Here is a 17,123-nt window from a genome sequence, read left to right as displayed (position 1 = left end):
AAATTCTGATAAAACGTACCTATCTACCTACCTAGCCTATGTCCGTCTCCGGGGTCAAGCAATCTCTGAACCTTTCGTTAAAATCGGCTAAACAGATGGGCCCTTAAAAATCTCGTGGAAATAGATTTTTCAGGATAGAAGTAGGTAGTTAGGCCTTGTTAGTCACCAACCAGGATGCAAGCTGTATCTGGGTCTCAGTAGGTACCATAAACCGTCGACAGGTTGACGTGGTTAGTGGAGTTGGTTTAGTTAGAATTGAGCTAGGAAGGGTTATACCCATAACATGCCTACAAACACTCTGTAGGTAGATTATAAGATATATGGCACGACTAATCACAGTTCTGCTAATCTTATGCTGTGATCTGTCGGGCATGAGACGGATTGTAAACTAATACGACAACGTAGGCTGATGGCATTTTAATTGCACCAATGGTAGTGTCATCCTCACAGGTTTATATAAAAATCTTTACGTGAAAGGGTCCGTAGGGTGTCGTATTAGTTAGTTTATAAATTGCGAAAAACCAAATTAATTTTGAATTTCGCGGGCAGACCTGTCTCATGTTCCTAGGAACTCAAAGAATTATTGCACGCTATTTCATTTCGTATGTAAACACTACAACTGATGTTACTAGAGGTCCATTTTAAAAAACTCGAATCTAAAGCTAGGTGGCTTTTTTTTTATTATTTATTTTACGGCCCTGGAAAGCCAGATGGAAGTATGGATGAAACACATCTTTATGCTTGTAAACATTGTAAATAACTACAAACTTGACGTTGGCTAGTCAGTGCAAAGCATGGTGCAAAGCAATAGTGTAACACGTTCATGTTCTGGTCGGTGAGATTTACTTACGTCCATGCATTTACTCTTGCGTTTTTCTGCCGTGGATTTAGGCTCGAAAATACTAGAATCCAGAGCCCTAAAACCAATTAAATAAAACAATGCTGTGGATTTTTTTTTTTAAATAGAATAGTGATCTGTGTTTGATCTGTGTTTTTTATTATTTTGATATGTGGATTAATATTATTATTTTGTGGTGGTTTTAATAATTTATATATAATAGAAATAGGTATTTTCCCAATTTAGGATGATTACCTAGTTGGTACCTCTATTAGTCTTGAGTCATGAGTTAAAAACCTTTTATGTATCATTGAAAATGCGGTGCTGTGTGCCCTTTTGCAAAATCAGTGCGGAGATCGTTTCCGAATCCGAGGGGATATCATTACACGAGTGAGTGTTTCATTTTCCCATATAATAACCTTTTAGGTAAACTGTACCGGCTAGCGCAAGCGTTGGTTGTCTCCTTGATTCTCATCTTAAAAGCCGGCGTTGTTCTATGAGTTCCACTCCATCACCCCCATGGTGAACTACGATTTACTTCCAGGTTCCCCAGAGAAGTGCATCTCCGTGCTGCTTGGCTCAGAGCCCTCGGCAAACAACTCAACTTACCAGACTCTGCTGTGGTCTGCTCGCAGCATTTTCTTGATGATGACATTTGTACTATGGAAAGTGGCTCGAAGCAAATTCGACCTGGTGCTATCCCCTCAATGGTGCAGGTAACTCTATCGTGAAGTTGAAATATTCTTATTGAGTTACAACTATAAACAAATAGATAAAAATTGCTAGATTTGTAGTATTCTAAGTGTAAATTATAATTAAATTTTCACAGGTCTGCATGATATGCCTGGACACTCGCAGCAAGCTGTTGCTAATGAGTAAATACAACTTGGATGAAGCGTACCAACACTTAGTGGGACAGCCTGTAAGTTGAAAATTGAAATCACAATCATTTAGTTGTATGTAACACACAACTCATTTAAAGAGTATTTTAATATGTTAATACATACATATCTATACTCAATATTATAAAGAGGAAAGATTTCTATTTTTGTATCTAATAGGTTTAAAACTACTGGACCAATTTCAAAAATTCTTTCACCATTAGAATGCTACATTATACCTGAGTGACATATGATAGGTTATATGTTTATCCCAAATGGTTAAAAAAAGAAATATCCACTAGTGCAAAGCTGGGTCAGGCCACTAGAATTATTTATTTATGTGTTGTTTCAGCCGTGTGACCAAGGAAACCTAAAACAAACACTTTGCGTACAATGTGCTCAGAGATTGGTGAACTTTAGCCGGTTCAGAGACAAGAGCTTGAGAGCCTGTGCACTGATGATGGAGCTAGTTGAGAAACATGAATCAGTGTGTAACATTTGACTTTGTCATTCACACACATTTCCAAACTGATTTCTTCTTTCGTTCGATAAATTATAAATGAAAAATTCTTACAGATTACAATGCAACACAGCGATATATTCAATGAAGCAAACAATCAACTGAAACATAACATTGTGAAGACGGTATTAAAGCCTGACCATTGCGATTTGTACATAAATCATTCTGATACACGCACACAGATAGAACTAGATACAACCGTTGAAATAGTTGCAGTGAAACACGAAGAAAAGCATGGCTTTATGGCTTTTACGTTAGACAACGTGCAGCACATGCCCATGGCGTGTGAAGACATTGATGGGGATGGCTTCAACGGACACTCTGTTGCTTATAAAGAAAGATTAAGTAATTCTCCGTCAACAACACCGTCATGCAAAGCGAATGAAGTAGAACTGGCACCTATAAAGCTGGAAGTTACTCTAGTGTGTAAAACTTGTATGATGGAGTTTGCAGACGAAGACACATATATTCATCACACTACATTGCATATGAAGGTGGGATATTTATATGTAGATTTACAATAACATAATTTTTGTAAGACAAAATATTCTTAGTTACAAGAAGTTGGCGATCTACATAACAGGCTGACTAGACACCGTAAAAGGCTTGCCACTCCTACACTCTGCCTCAGGAAGGTCCAAAATTCATTTGTGGGAATGGGTATAATCTTTTCAAAATTCCGCAATCAATTGTGGACTTGCCTTTACACAAGTTGCAAAAATCTATTAAAATTATTCTCCTGAGAAAAGCATATTATACAATTGAAGATTATGTAAATGATAAAAGAGCGTGGATTTGACCTGCAGCTCGCTCCAGCAATGCGCGGGACTTCAATTACTTTTATACATGGCATAATATTGTATATCAAATTTTTGAAAAGAGCAACCGCCGAGTTTCTTGCTGGTTCTTCTCAGTAGGAAAGGCATTTCGAACCAGTGGTAGAGATGTTCTTGATAGTTCAAAAGTACTTGTAAAAGTCTAATTGAATAAAAATATGTATTTTGAATTTATATACTCTATCCATGGAAAGAAGTTAGTATAGCGCTCTCTCTGTTTTGTGATCCCATACAAATGACAGAGACAAAAATCTTGGTGGGCGTTAACCATTTTGAGAAACCAACCAATCACATACATCTTTTCAAAAAACATTCGAAATTCAACACGCAAACATATAATTCGAGTAAACTAATACAATAAGCCCTAATTCGCACGAGCGTCAAAAACCGTTGCGGTAAAACCCGGCGTTGCGCTGACAATACAAAGAGCGCGTTAAAAAAGCGTTGACGTGTGAACAGATACTTGGGAATGCATTTGTTCTATTTGAAACGTTTATTTTATTTTTATTTAAAGGTTTACAAGCGATTTAACATAAACTTAATCTATACTAATAAATAAAATTGGAGTGTCTGTCTGTAATTTCGAAATAACTACAACATATTAAGGTCATATGGTTATTTGAACAATACCATAACTGAATCACGGGTTTTTAAAATTTTTGTCTGTCTGTCTGTCCGATTTTAACGGGATTTTCACATACAAGTAGAGGATTGACCAGGGTGTAACATAGGCTACTTTTTTAACCGACTTTCAAGAAGGGAGTTGGGTTTTTAAAATTTTTGTCTGTCTGTCTGTCCGATTTTAACGGGATTTTCACATACAAGTAGAGGATTGACCAGGGTGTAACATAGGCTACTTTTTTAACCGACTTTCAAGAAGGGAGTTGTGTTTTTCTACCTATGTACACCAAAATCTCCAAGATTTCTGAACCGATTTGCGTCATTTCTTTTTTAATCGATATAGGAACTTTGCGATATTGTTTCATAAAAAATTTGGATTCCAACTCCTCAATCCTGATGCTGCAGGGGATCTGACCAATCCACGCGGGCGAAGCTGCGGGCATCAGCTAGTAACTATACTAAAAACATTGGTTTTTCTATCATGCTCAACTACGTTAAATCATTTAAAAGGAAACACTGCTTGCAGATTCCGTACAAATACCACAAAGAGTTACAAAGAGGATATTATGCTAACTAACAATTTTTCTAGTTCAATGCAATATGAAAGATACATATTATATTATAAAATGAACATTAACACGAAACGTTTAAACGAAATGGACGTTAAAAAGCTCTCGTGCGAATGAGGCCTAATATAAAATTATGGTTTCAGGAGAATCAAAGCTCGGATGAATACTTAATCCCAAACTACTGTCATTCTTCAGGTGGGTAAAATTCATTCATCATAATTAACCAGCCATTGCCGGCTCTAAACTACAACTTTTTTTCTTCTTTAAACCTGGCTTTACTCTGATTAGCCAATGTCAAGTTTGTAGTTATTTTCAAGTTATTGAATCTATACAAGTATGGACTCCGTCTGCGCCGGCGCCCGCCGACACACGCACGGCGCCCCTTTAGAGCGCTTCCCAGTCAGTTCCACCACCAAAAAACACCAACTAACACAAAAACCATCCACTCTTAACAAAAAACAAACACTCCAAACAAGCACAGCACGCGCGCCAGCAAACGCCATCACAGACGAAGTCCAACTACTACTAAACCTCGGTATTAATGAATATTCAAACACTGGTCTTCAAACATTGCTGATAACAAGTGTAAATTATAAATTTATAACACCCCCGACAAGTGAAGGTTACAGTAACTAGAAAAGAGCTGATAACTTTCAAACGGCTGCACCGATTTTCTTGGATTATAGCTAAGAACACTCTGAATCAAGTCACCTTTCAAACAAAAAAAAAAACTATATTAAAATCGGAGTTTAGGAGCTACGATGCCACAGACAGATACACAGATACACACGTCAAACTTATAACTCCCCCTCTTTTTGGGTTGGGGGGTTAAAAATTATAATTTGTTCAATAATGTTTTGTCTTAGTTGCTGCAATGGACGAAAATCTTGGAACAGATCCCCAAACACAACTGCATCCAACTGAAGATACTGATAATATGACGACAAGTAAGTGCATACACTGGTTTTTTCTAGGGTTCCGTAGTTCAAAAGGAGAAAAAGGAACCCTTATAGGATCACTTTGTTGTCCGTATGTCCGTCGTGTCTGTCAAGAAAAACTGTAGGGTACTTCCCGTTGACCTAGAATCATAAAATCAGGCAGGTAGGTAGGTAGGAAAAAATCCGAAAACCGTGAATTTGTGGTTACATCACAAAAAAAATTAAAATGTGTTCACGAAAAAATTAATTTACTAAACATCATATAGATGGCGCAGTCCGTTTTCATGATTCTAGGTCAACCGGAAGTACCCTATAGGTTTTCTTAACAGATACGACAGACGGACAGACAGACATACAGACAAAGTGAACCCTTATGGGTTCCGTTTTTCCTGTTGAGGTAAGGAACCCTAAAAAGAGCTTTATACTTCTTTCCGTGGATAGTAAAGTGTGTTTTGTTGCTTCAGATACAAACGAAATGGTTGCAAAGACAATTAAAATTGAAATTGAAGTGGATCCAAGGATGTCAGACGATGACTCCTTGTCTAACAGATATCTAAATAAAGACAGAAATATGTACTCGGGTAAGTTAGATGTACAAAAAAAAAGGAATGTATCAAACAGAGAAGTGGTCAAACAACCTCAAAAACATGTAAACAGAAAACCCATTTACAACTACACCACGAATAATAGTAATGAGAGTTCTAATAGCGACGAAAAATTAAAGTTTCCATGTACTCTGTGCAGTTTCAGAACGAATACGGGTAAAAAGCTAGCGTCTCACATAGATGCACATTTAAAGAAAAACGATATAAAGATAATATTCGGTTGCGATCATTGCGAGTATATAACTAAGACCAAAAACGATTTGATCAAGCATCTAACAATACATGCAGATGATACAACTTTTACCTGTCACTTATGCGATTATAAGAGTACGAAACTGATGCTACTACAGAGTCACATGAGAAAACACTCGGGGGAGAAACCATTTTCGTGTGTGTTTTGTGATTTCAAATGTGGCAGTAAGAGCTCTTTGAAACAGCACAGGAAAACCCATGCGGGCGAAAGGTCGTTTTCTTGTAAATTCTGTGACTACAAGTGCAGCGAAAGCAGTTTTCTTTTAAAACACTTGAGGGCGCATACCGGCGATCGGCCGTTCTCCTGTGAGCTATGTCCCCATAAGTGTTCACGCAGAAGCGATTTGGTGAGGCATACGAAAACCCATTCGGGGGAAAAACCCCACAGCTGTGAAGTGTGCGACTATAAGTGTATGCGTAGTAGCGATTTGCGAAGGCACATGAGAACTCACACGGGGGAGAAACCGTTTTCGTGTGACATGTGTCAGTTTAAGTGCGCCCGGCGATGCGGTCTCGCCCAACACCGTTGCAAGTACAAATGCTCGCGCCGCAGCGATCTAGCGAGGCACAAAAGAATTCACACGGGTGAGAAGCCGTTCATGTGCGACGTTTGCCAGTTCAAGTGTGCTCAGCGGTCCGGTCTAGTCGCACATATCATTAGAAATCATAGTATGTAAGACTCGCTCCGTCGTCCCTTCATTCAGCTTCACCCACTCATGCGATATGTGCCAGTTTAAGTGAACCGGTCTAGTCTCACATATCATTAGGAATCATAGTATGTAAGGCTCGCTCCATCGTCCCTTCATTCAGCTTCACCCACTCTACTCGTGCGATATGCGCCAGTTCAAGTGCAGCCTCGCCCAACACCGCTTCAAATACAAATGCTCGCGCCGCAGCGATCTAGCGAGGCACAAAAGAATTCACACGGGTGAGAAACCGTTCATGTGCGACGTTTGCCAGTTCAAGTGTGCGCAGCGGTCCGGTCTAGTCGCACATATCATTAGAAATCATAGTATGTAAGACTCGCTCCATCGTCCCTTCATTCAGCTTCACCCACTCTATTCGTGCGATATGCGCCAGTTCAAGTGCGGCATGGCCCAACACCGCTGCAAGTACAAATGCTCGCGCCGCAGCGATATAGCGAAGCACAAAAGAATTCACACGGGTGCGAAACCGTTCATGTGCGACGTTTGCCAGTTCAAGTGTGCGCAGCGGTCCGGTCTAGTCGCGCATATCATTAGGAATCATAGTATGTAAGACTCGCTCCATCGTCCCTTCATTCAGCTTCACCCACTCTACTCGTGCGATATGCGCCAGTTCAAGTGCGATCTAGCGAGGCACAAAAGAATTCACACGGGTGAGAAACCGTTCATGTGCGACGTTTGCCAGTTCAAGTGTGCGCAGCGGTCCGGTCTAGTCGCACATATCATTAGAAATCATAGTATGTAAGACTCGCTCCATCGTCCCTTCATTCAGCTTCACCCACTCTATTCGTGCGATATGCGCCAGTTCAAGTGCGGCATGGCCCAACACCGCTGCAAGTACAAATGCTCGCGCCGCAGCGATATAGCGAAGCACAAAAGAATTCACACGGGTGCGAAACCGTTCATGTGCGACGTTTGCCAGTTCAAGTGTGCGCAGCGGTCCGGTCTAGTCGCGCATATCATTAGGAATCATAGTATGTAAGACTCGCTCCATCGTCCCTTCATTCAGCTTCACCCACTCTACTCGTGCAATATGCGCCAGTTCAAGTGCGATCTAGCGAGGCACAAAAGAATTCACACGGGTGAGAAACCGTTCATGTGCGACGTTTGCCAGTTCAAGTGTGCGCAGCGGTCCGGTCTAGTCGCGCATATCATTAGGAATCATAGTATGTAAGACTCGCTCCATCGTCCCTTCATTCAGCTTCACCCACTCTACTCGTGCGATATGCGCCAGTTCAAGTGCGATCTAGCGAGGCACAAAAGAATTCACACGGGTGAGAAACCGTTCATGTGCGACGTTTGCCAGTTCAAGTGTGCGCAGCGGTCCGGTCTAGTCGCACATATCATTAGAAATCATAGTATGTAAGACTCGCTCCATCGTCCCTTCATTCAGCTTCACCCACTCTATTCGTGCGATATGCGCCAGTTCAAGTGCGGCATGGCCCAACACCGCTGCAAGTACAAATGCTCGCGCCGCAGCGATATAGCGAAGCACAAAAGAATTCACACGGGTGCGAAACCGTTCATGTGCGACGTTTGCCAGTTCAAGTGTGCGCAGCGGTCCGGTCTAGTCGCGCATATCATTAGGAATCATAGTATGTAAGACTCGCTCCATCGTCCCTTCATTCAGCTTCACCCACTCTACTCGTGCAATATGCGCCAGTTCAAGTGCGATCTAGCGAGGCACAAAAGAATTCACACGGGTGAGAAACCGTTCATGTGCGACGTTTGCCAGTTCAAGTGTGCGCAGCGGTCCGGTCTAGTCGCGCATATCATTAGGAATCATAGTATGTAAGACTCGCTCCATCGTCCCTTCATTTAGCTTCACCCACTCTACTCGTGCGATATGCGCCAGTTCAAGTGCGATCTAGCGAGGCACAAAAGAATTCACACGGGTGAGAAACCGTTCATGTGCGACGTTTGCCAGTTCAAGTGTGCGCAGCGGTCCGGTCTAGTTGCACATATCATTAGGAATCATAGTATGTAAGACTCGCTCCATCGTCCCTTCATTCAGCTTCACCCACTCGTGCGATATGTGCCAGTTTAAGTGCACCGGTCTAGTCTCACATATCATTAGAAATCATAGTATCTAAACGACTCGCTCCGTCGTCCCTTCATTCAGCTGCACCCACTCGACACATGTGACGTTTGCCAGCTCAAGTGTGTGCAACGGTTAGAATGGGACGCGTTGTACTAATAAGACAGTATTGTATGTATTTGAATATAGAACCTCGCCATACTTGTAATAAAATATCAAAGTTGTAAAGAAATTCGTTTTTTTTATCGTTTTACTTGTTGCCGTAATGCTTGTTTTAAAAAAGATTAGGTCTAAGAAATATTGTAAATATGTGTAAATTAAAAATTATAATTGAATAATAAAGAAATTCTTAAATTTTCGTTGTTTCTATGACTCACCTACAACCTCCGTGACTTAGTAATGAGCGTTTCAAATTGAAGACCATACATAGACTCTCTATGTATGGTTTTATGCATTAGTTTTTGATTTATCGTGCAGAATTGTAAGCTTTAGCGTGATATAAAGTCTATAATTTTTGTACATTTTCTTCGGAATAGTACCTGTTAGAAATCACGCCATGCATTGCCAGACATTTAGTACCGTGGCAACGCTCTGCTAGACACTAGCTTTTATAAAATAACAAAGGTCTGACACGCACTGGCTCTCTCTCCAGACGTTTAAACTCTTGTATTGTTTGGGATTGATAGATTTGGGTTTTTGGAAATTGTAATAGAGGGTAACATGTTTAAAAAGAAAAGAAAGAAACTTTTTATTATAAAACTCTTTTATTTCACAGTGTACAGATGAATACTTTCATTTTTTGATTCTTGTATTGGAGCAGGTAAGTAGGATACCTATATATTTTGAAAAAAAAAAAATTGAATTGAAACAGAAGAAAGTTTATAGTTTCACTGATTTTTCACATGGAAAACAGTTAGGGTGGTTACTGGTTACACTCAAAAGATCCGTAGTAGTAGTTAGTCATAGAACTATTTGTATGGCAGCTTACGCACTAGCTCCGACTTCTGTCACCCGAGTTCTCTCCGGCCAAGCCGTCCTTTTTTTACCAAGATATAGGGTTTGTAGAATCAGAGCTTGTAAGTAGAGTGATTTGTTATTTATTGTTATAAATGTGATACACTCAAGAACATTTAAGAGCTATATTACTTTGGACTTCGGATAGGTCCCATGGCCAGCACAAATCTAAGCTCAGCTAGGGGCTTGGCTCTACTAGAGATCTCATAACTTTTTAACAGTGAAAACATTATGAACTTGTGAGTCTTGGCTACCTTTTACATGAAATGTTTTTGGTAGGATCAGTTTTTTCACGGACTCGGATCGGATGAGTGCGTAACCTTTCTTATTTACATAGACAAAAAAATATTCAATCTAAGTACCTGTTGTATGTAGATAAGTTACTTAGCAACATTGTTATTCACAATTAATTAATTATAATCTCAAAATTGAGGAACTTCTAATTACTGGCAGCCTTTGTTCTACAACTATGCCCATAGACCTAAGATAGCAAGTGAGATCTCAAAATGTATGCACATAACAACAATGCTAAGAAACTTGACAGATAACAGATATAGTTCGCGACAGATCGACATGGCAAGCGGGATACGAGGTGAGTCGTGGAGGGATGCGGGATAACCCACCCCGATTGCCATGTCGACCTGTCGCGATTATTCTCGGCCGTTGGCGTTAGCACGATGAAATTGGAAAAGATGTGTCTGCATATGGGTACTGAATTTTCCTACAACGAAAAGTTCACTGGCGAAGCAATCGCGCGGCGGGATAGACACTCAGCGCCTGGACTCACTTCGTATATCAAAATGGATCGATAAATCACCCACTGCGCAGGTCCAATGCCTAAGTTCTTTCTTTCAAACACCAACTGTACGATTTTAACAGCAAATACATAATTCTTAACAGATTTATTTAGATTCACGCAATACAATATTGTTTCAAATTTCATCTACAATTATTTCTACTGAATTGATTACATTGCAGCGAGAAATATATCATCAGAACCCGTCGCCGGCCCACTACTGAGTACGGGTCTCTTAGAATGAGAAGGGTTTAGGCCAAAGTCCACTACAGGCCATATTTCTACAAGACTATTACCTATTAATTTTATGGGCCGATATGGATAATTTATACTGAAATTTAATTTATACTGAAATTTCCATGAGAACCTTATTTAGATACACTGCAATTTTACCATAAAAATTTTAAAAGCGATTACAGGAAAAGTTTGTTATCAGAATTTTGTTGGGTTCAAATCGAATTCATAACATGAAGAGCCTTATAAGGAACCCCAGTATTGTATTAACGCTTGCCCACTGCGTCCGATCCGAAGCCGAGTATTCGCGAGGGGTTATGCACTAAAACCGAATCTAATTTTCTCAAGCCAAGAATATTTCTCATTCTCTAAAATCACAGTGAAAGCCATTTAGATGATGAACTCCATTTCACTTTTGCCGACATGTTTCTTTTGCACGTGTTTCTGCAGAGTCCTCCCATCCCTGCACGTGTAAACGCAGTGTGCACACGAGTAAGGCTTCTGCCCCATGTGGGTCCTCACGTGCGCCGCCAGGTCACACTTACGCCAGCTCTTGAAGTCGCAGCTCGAACAAGAATAATGCTCTTCATCACTGTGAATCTTCACGTGTCTGGCTAGAACCTGTCTTCCTTTACACGTGTATGAGCAAACTTCACATGTAAAAATTTTCTCACCCAAGTGCCTTCTCATATGTCTTGAGTACTTAACATAAGTATCACATTGAAACTCGCAATCTTTACACGAGTACGCGTTTTTACCGTTGTGACTTCTCATGTGTTTTAGTAAGTAACAATTTCTCGTGCATTCGTAACTGCATAAAACACAATTGTATTTATCCACGTCTCTGTGTGTGCGTAAATGTTTTATTAAAGCGCACTTGGCTGTACAGTTGAACTCGCATATTTTACACGTGAAGCTCTCGCCTGGGTTGAGTTTCATGTGTCGTATTAAATCGCTGTTGTTTGCGAATTTGAAGTCGCATGCTTTACACGTGTAAGGTCTTTCACCTGTGTGTCGTCTCATGTGGCTTATTAAAGCGCTGTTACACCTACTTCTGTACTCGCACAGTTTACACGAGTAAGGTTTCTCACCCGTGTGAGTTCTCGTGTGGAATCCTAGCGAGCTTATATCCGTGCACCTGTATGAACACTGGTTACACTGGAAAGGCTTTTCACCAGTGTGAGTCCTCGTGTGCCGAATAATATCACTGTTGTGTGCTGATTTGTACTCGCAAACATTACAGGAGAAAGGTCTGGTTATGTCTGGATGGTTAATTTTTGAGTGTTTAATTAATATACTCGGTGCTACACACTTGAAATTGCACAGATAGCATCTAAAAGGTCTTTTTCCGTTATGTTGTGTGAGATGTTCAGTGAAACTTGGTTTATCTTGAGTGACCAAGTCGCATATTTTACACGAGAAAATACCTTTTTCTTCATTGTCTTTGTGTGTAAGTGTGTGTAGATCCATATACGTTTTATTCCAAGTTCTATAAGTGCACACATTACAAGATAACTCAGGTTCTAATACTTTTTCTATGTTATTTTCTCCACTTTTTATATCATTCAATCTAATTGAATCGTTTGGGATACTTTTTTGTTTTGTAGCTTTTTTAGTTTGTTTGTCTTTGGTTGTTTTGGTTTTCCTTTTGTCTTTGGTTTTGCTTGTCTGTGCTATTTCCACCATGTTGTTAGTAGACAGGGAACGGTTACGCCTTGGTCTAGATTTCTTGGATGATGGAGGTCCTGAAATTAAAGAGGTTTTTATAATAAAGAAAAATCTGAATCTCTTTAATCCATAACCTGAAGATTTTGAAAATTCAACCCCTAAGGGGGTAAAATAGGGATCTGGAGTTTGTGTATTTTACATGGACAAAGTCGCAGGCATTAAAATAGTTAGACTTGCCATTAAGTTAACTTAAAATTAAAGCTACGAGGGTTCCAAATGCGCCTAGGTCCGAGAAGAGCCCATATCAAACTTAGCCAGGTATTCTTTATTATTATCACTACTTAACCACTAGGATAACACCTCTTTTTACCTATCTAGATAGTTCGTAATAAAAATCTATATCTATGTACTTACCAAATTCATCTGCATTCTCTTCAACAGGACTGCGCTCCCGGTAGGTTACACTGAAAAATAAACAAAAAAAAGTTCAATAAATCGGTCAAGTGCGAGTCTGTCATCGATTTCACTAAAAAAGTGTTTAGTTTAAGAAATAAGTCAAAATAATGAGTTTGACATGAGTTACTCACAAATTAGTCGATACTATAACTAATTTCTTGAACTGGACCCTTGCAAGTAAAGATTTTTATATAAACCTGTGAGGATGATACTGCCATGGGCGCAATTAAAGTGCCATAAGCCTACGTTGTCGTATTAGTTTACAAATTGCGCAAAACCAAATTAAATTTCAATTTCGCGGGCATACCTGTCCCATGCACCTTAAAACAAATATAACTTTGGAAAATTAGAGATGCATATCCAGAATCAAACCCTCAACCTCCTAAACAGAAGGCGGACTTCCTTACCACTAGGATATCACAACTTCATTAACACATTTGGATGAAATTTTAAAAAGACAACTCACACTTTGTTTGGGATCAGTAAATCATCAGCACCTGTGGTATCGTCGGCTGGTTCATTCTTCATTACCTTCTTGAACCTACTGTAATTCTGTAAACACAAGGAGTATTACAAAACTAAAAACTCAAAATCATTTAGTCAAAGTAGGTACTATTGTACTCTTTTTGATGGTCGAAATTGTTGAAGATAATATAGTCATCATCATCAGCCTGTGGATGTCCACTGTTGGACATAGGCCTTCCCTAAAGAGCGCCACCACACCCGGTCCTCAGCCTTCCTCATCCAACCACTTCCCGCCAGCCGCTTTATATCGTCGATCCATCGTGCTGGAGGTCGTCCCACACTACGCTTGCTTAAACGCGGTCACACTCAAGGACTTTGCGGCTCCGGAAAATATAGAGTACAATTGTACTCCTTTTGATGGTCGAAATTGTTTTTGTACGATATAATGGTGATAATTAATTACGTAACTTAAAACTAAAGCTACGAGGGTTCCAAACGCACCCAGGTCTGAGAAGAGCCCACAACAAACTCTGCTGCATATTCTTTTTACCCGACTATGGCAAAGCCGAAAGGAAGGTTTATGATTTTAGCAGTCTTATCATCACCACTTCACAAAATCACTTCACTTATTGGAACTATCAAAGCTGTTAAGTAACTTATTCCCAAGCTTTCTTACCATTTAAATAATCCTTTAGGATTAATCCTTGTAATAGGAATTTTCAATAAGTTAAACTAAACATCCATACTAATATTATAAATGCGAAAGTGTGTCTGTCTGTCTGTCTGTCTGCTACGCTTTCACGGCTCAACCGCTGAACCGATAACTTTAATAAATGATTTTGACTTTGACTTTGGGTTTTCACCAATAGAAAGAGGAATTATCCAGCAAGGTTGCAGACATTTATGAGCATTTTTCCCTTAAATTAAAATTTACCATACCTGTTTCATTATTTCCTGAAGTGAATGAGCTATTCGAGCAGTAACCTGGTCTAATAACTCTTCTTTGATATCCAGTTTGACATCACATGTATTTTCCACAACAACAACTTTTTCAGCATTATTTCCAACATTATCTTTTTCAATACTTTGCAAAGAGCTTTGGCTTTCATTTGCCATGGAAACCATATCATTATCTTGCAAAGAGTTCATTTCATCAGTCTCTTTACTATGCAAAGTTTCAAGGTTTTCAATTTTTTCTATATAAGGTTCAATTTTGATTACAGTACTATCTCTTTCTTCTTTAACCATAACATTTTCATGTGTAATTGTATTATTATCATTTTCTGTACTATTATCATTTTCTGTACTATTATCATTTTCTGTCTTATTATCATTTTCTGTACTATTATCATTTTCTGTACTATTATCATTTTCCGTCTTATTATCATTTTCTATACTATTATCATTTTCTGTATTAAAGTTATTCATTGATCTGCTCAAATCAGATTTTTTCGAATATAAATCTTGATTCGAATCTTGTGTATTACCGAATATTTTTACTGCATAATTCGTTTGATTATAAAGGTTACTAGTTGATTTGGATCTTGGTGAATTTGCCTCTAGATTGGTATTAGGGTTGTCTACATTTCCAAGTATTTCTAGATTTATTTCCAATAGATTAACCAAGTTGGGAGTTAATTTATATTTTGCTTGATAGTTTTCATGATCCATATTTTCCATTATTCTTTTTGGCACAGCCCTGGGAGTATTGTGGCTTAGACAAGTTTTTCCACTGTACTTTGGTCTCCTAAGATCTTCTAATCTGTCTTTTAAGTTTCATCCGGCATATAAGGCCTAGTCCTTGGCTATCATACTAAACATCACAGGTATTTTAACACTAGAGATTCTTCTGTAAAGCTTACTCTTCTTCTGATCTGTAAAACAATAATTAAACAAATAAAACAAACCCCACCCGTTGCACTATTGTTGTACCCACTCTTGACACAAGTTTTACGCTTAATTGGAGGGGAAAGGGGAGTATTAGTCATGATTATCATGGTTAATATTCTTTAAAAAAAAAAAACAAAAACAAAACAAAAAAAACAGTCTAGTGTGAGTTGGTACAAGGAATCTCAAAACAGTATAGTAAAAAATTGCAAGTTAATGCCGGACAGCACTAACTATACTATTGATATTAAAGATATAGATCTATATTAGTTTAATTAATATGATTTAGTAAAGTAATTATTTCAGGAATAAAAATAATCACTAATTCGTGGTTTTCGGAATTTTATCTTTACTTGTGCTTTAAGACGTAGCTACCTGCCAAATTTCATGATTCTAGGTCAAAAAGAAGTACTCTATATATTTCTTGACAGACAGACAATGCAGTGATCCAGGGATCCCTTTTTCCTTTCTCAAAACACAGGTACAGAATGGCTTTTCCATACCAGTATGGAATTGCTGTTTGTACCTACTATTGTCTTATAATTTTGATTAACTAATAATAATAAACAACTATAATGAATAAATAATGTTAATGAATAACTTTGATTGCTTCTTTTTTTTGCAAATAAAAGAGATTCATATTATTATTATAAATTACTGGATAATGCCAGTGATTGTGTTCGCGTTTAAGGCTAAGCCCGCAGAAAACTCTTTGATTTCTGTGTATTATCTATCTCCATTCCAAATTTCAGCCAAATCGGTTCAGTCTATGTGTTGTAACATAACAAACATTCACAGTTATTATATTAGGAAAACCGCCTGATATGTTTCTAGTGGCATCATACTGGATTGCTAACATTTGTTATACTCATTATACCTGGCCTTAACGGTAACTTGTGTAAATGCCATCACTGCTTGATTTTTACACTGGTTCAATCCTTGGCTAGGTATCAACTTACCTTGCACAATATAATATCATGCTTGCATTTACTTATTCGCAAAAGATCCAAGTTCTGCATAAATGCAATTATACATTTATTCCAGGGACAAATACAGTTTCCAATTAAAAAACTTGAAAACATTGGTATTCTATGCTTAGCCACATAACCTCTGCTTCATATTTTCCTGTTAAATAATGGGAGTCTTCACAAACTTCGTAAAAATTGTGGTTTACGATGGAAATTATTGGAACACAATTCAACCATATAAGATTTGTGTATTTGTAATGAATTTCACTTAAACATACGTATTCATGGATTTATGTTAATCAGCAATGTGTATTCATAAAAATGAAAAACCAATTTGCAATCTTTTTTCTTAGTTTTCGCATGAAACATACAAAAATTGAGATTTCTATTTTCTTTTGCAAAGCAAATTGCAGATCACAGATGTTATTGATATTAGTCTGCGTTGCGAATAAAATCAATGATTTCGTTTTGGACTTCGTCTGTGATGGCGTTTGCTGGCGCGCGTGCTGTGCTTGTTTGGAGTGTTTTTTTTGTTAAGAGTGGCTGGTTTTTGTGTTAGTTGGTGTTTTTTGGTGGTGGAACTGACTGGGAAGCGCTCTAAAGGGGCGCCGCGCGTATGTCGGCGGGCGCCGCGCGTATGTCGGCGGGCGCCGGCGCAGACGGAGTCCATACTTGTATAAATTCAATAACTTGAAAATATCACAAACTTGACATTGGCTGCTAATCAGAGTAAAGCCAGATTTAAAGGAAAAAAAAAAAATGATTTCGTTTTTTTTTTCATTTAACTTTACAGCTCTGGATTCACAGAAGACTATAACACAAGTTTGTCGCAA

At 38.6% G+C, this 17,123-nt stretch overlaps 4 protein-coding genes across 7 annotated transcripts in view; 1 reads left to right on the top strand and 3 right to left on the bottom strand.

Annotated features, from left to right (window-relative positions):
• Nucleotides 1-9,158, top strand: part of LOC123878314 (zinc finger protein 436-like) — a 382,404-nt gene extending 373,246 nt beyond the window's left edge. Inside the window, exons 1-9 of the mRNA XM_045925476.1 lie at nucleotides 959-1,228; nucleotides 1,383-1,554; nucleotides 1,668-1,760; nucleotides 2,072-2,206; nucleotides 2,296-2,733; nucleotides 4,409-4,460; nucleotides 5,132-5,212; nucleotides 5,668-6,711; nucleotides 6,818-9,158. Coding sequence (XP_045781432.1) covers nucleotides 1,155-1,228; nucleotides 1,383-1,554; nucleotides 1,668-1,760; nucleotides 2,072-2,206; nucleotides 2,296-2,733; nucleotides 4,409-4,460; nucleotides 5,132-5,212; nucleotides 5,668-6,711; nucleotides 6,818-6,843 — 2,115 coding nt within the window. The 5' untranslated portion in view covers nucleotides 959-1,154 and the 3' untranslated portion in view covers nucleotides 6,844-9,158. Of the gene's footprint in view, nucleotides 1,229-1,382; nucleotides 1,555-1,667; nucleotides 1,761-2,071; nucleotides 2,207-2,295; nucleotides 2,734-4,408; nucleotides 4,461-5,131; nucleotides 5,213-5,667; nucleotides 6,712-6,817 lie in introns of the transcript that reaches the window.
• The window catches only part of LOC123878311 (zinc finger protein 345-like), a 349,298-nt gene that overhangs the window by 32,310 nt on the left and 299,865 nt on the right, over nucleotides 1-17,123 (bottom strand). The window lies entirely within an intron of this gene.
• The window catches only part of LOC123878323 (zinc finger protein 2 homolog), a 364,832-nt gene that overhangs the window by 302,715 nt on the left and 44,994 nt on the right, over nucleotides 1-17,123 (bottom strand). The window lies entirely within an intron of this gene.
• LOC123878326 (zinc finger protein 260-like) lies at nucleotides 10,119-16,726 on the bottom strand. Of its 4 annotated transcripts, XM_045925502.1 has the most exons (6): nucleotides 16,569-16,726; nucleotides 16,282-16,447; nucleotides 14,375-15,309; nucleotides 13,437-13,522; nucleotides 12,929-12,978; nucleotides 10,119-12,591 (listed from the first exon to the last, which is right to left on the bottom strand). In XM_045925502.1, the coding sequence occupies exons 3-6, from the start codon at nucleotides 15,113-15,115 to the stop codon at nucleotides 11,237-11,239; spliced, it is 2,232 nt and encodes a 743-aa protein (XP_045781458.1). In that variant the 5' UTR covers nucleotides 15,116-15,309; nucleotides 16,282-16,447; nucleotides 16,569-16,726; the 3' UTR covers nucleotides 10,119-11,236. The 4 variants fall into 4 exon arrangements, with proteins under 4 accessions (XP_045781458.1, XP_045781457.1, XP_045781459.1 ...); XM_045925501.1 differs by having other exon boundaries at nucleotides 16,282-16,726; XM_045925503.1 differs by lacking the exon at nucleotides 16,282-16,447.

This window comes from Maniola jurtina, chromosome 26 (assembly GCF_905333055.1).
Source record: "Maniola jurtina chromosome 26, ilManJurt1.1, whole genome shotgun sequence".
Taxonomy (NCBI): domain Eukaryota; kingdom Metazoa; phylum Arthropoda; class Insecta; order Lepidoptera; family Nymphalidae; genus Maniola; species Maniola jurtina.
Note: the sequence above shows the minus strand (reverse complement) of the source record. Positions and strands in the feature narration are given on the sequence as shown.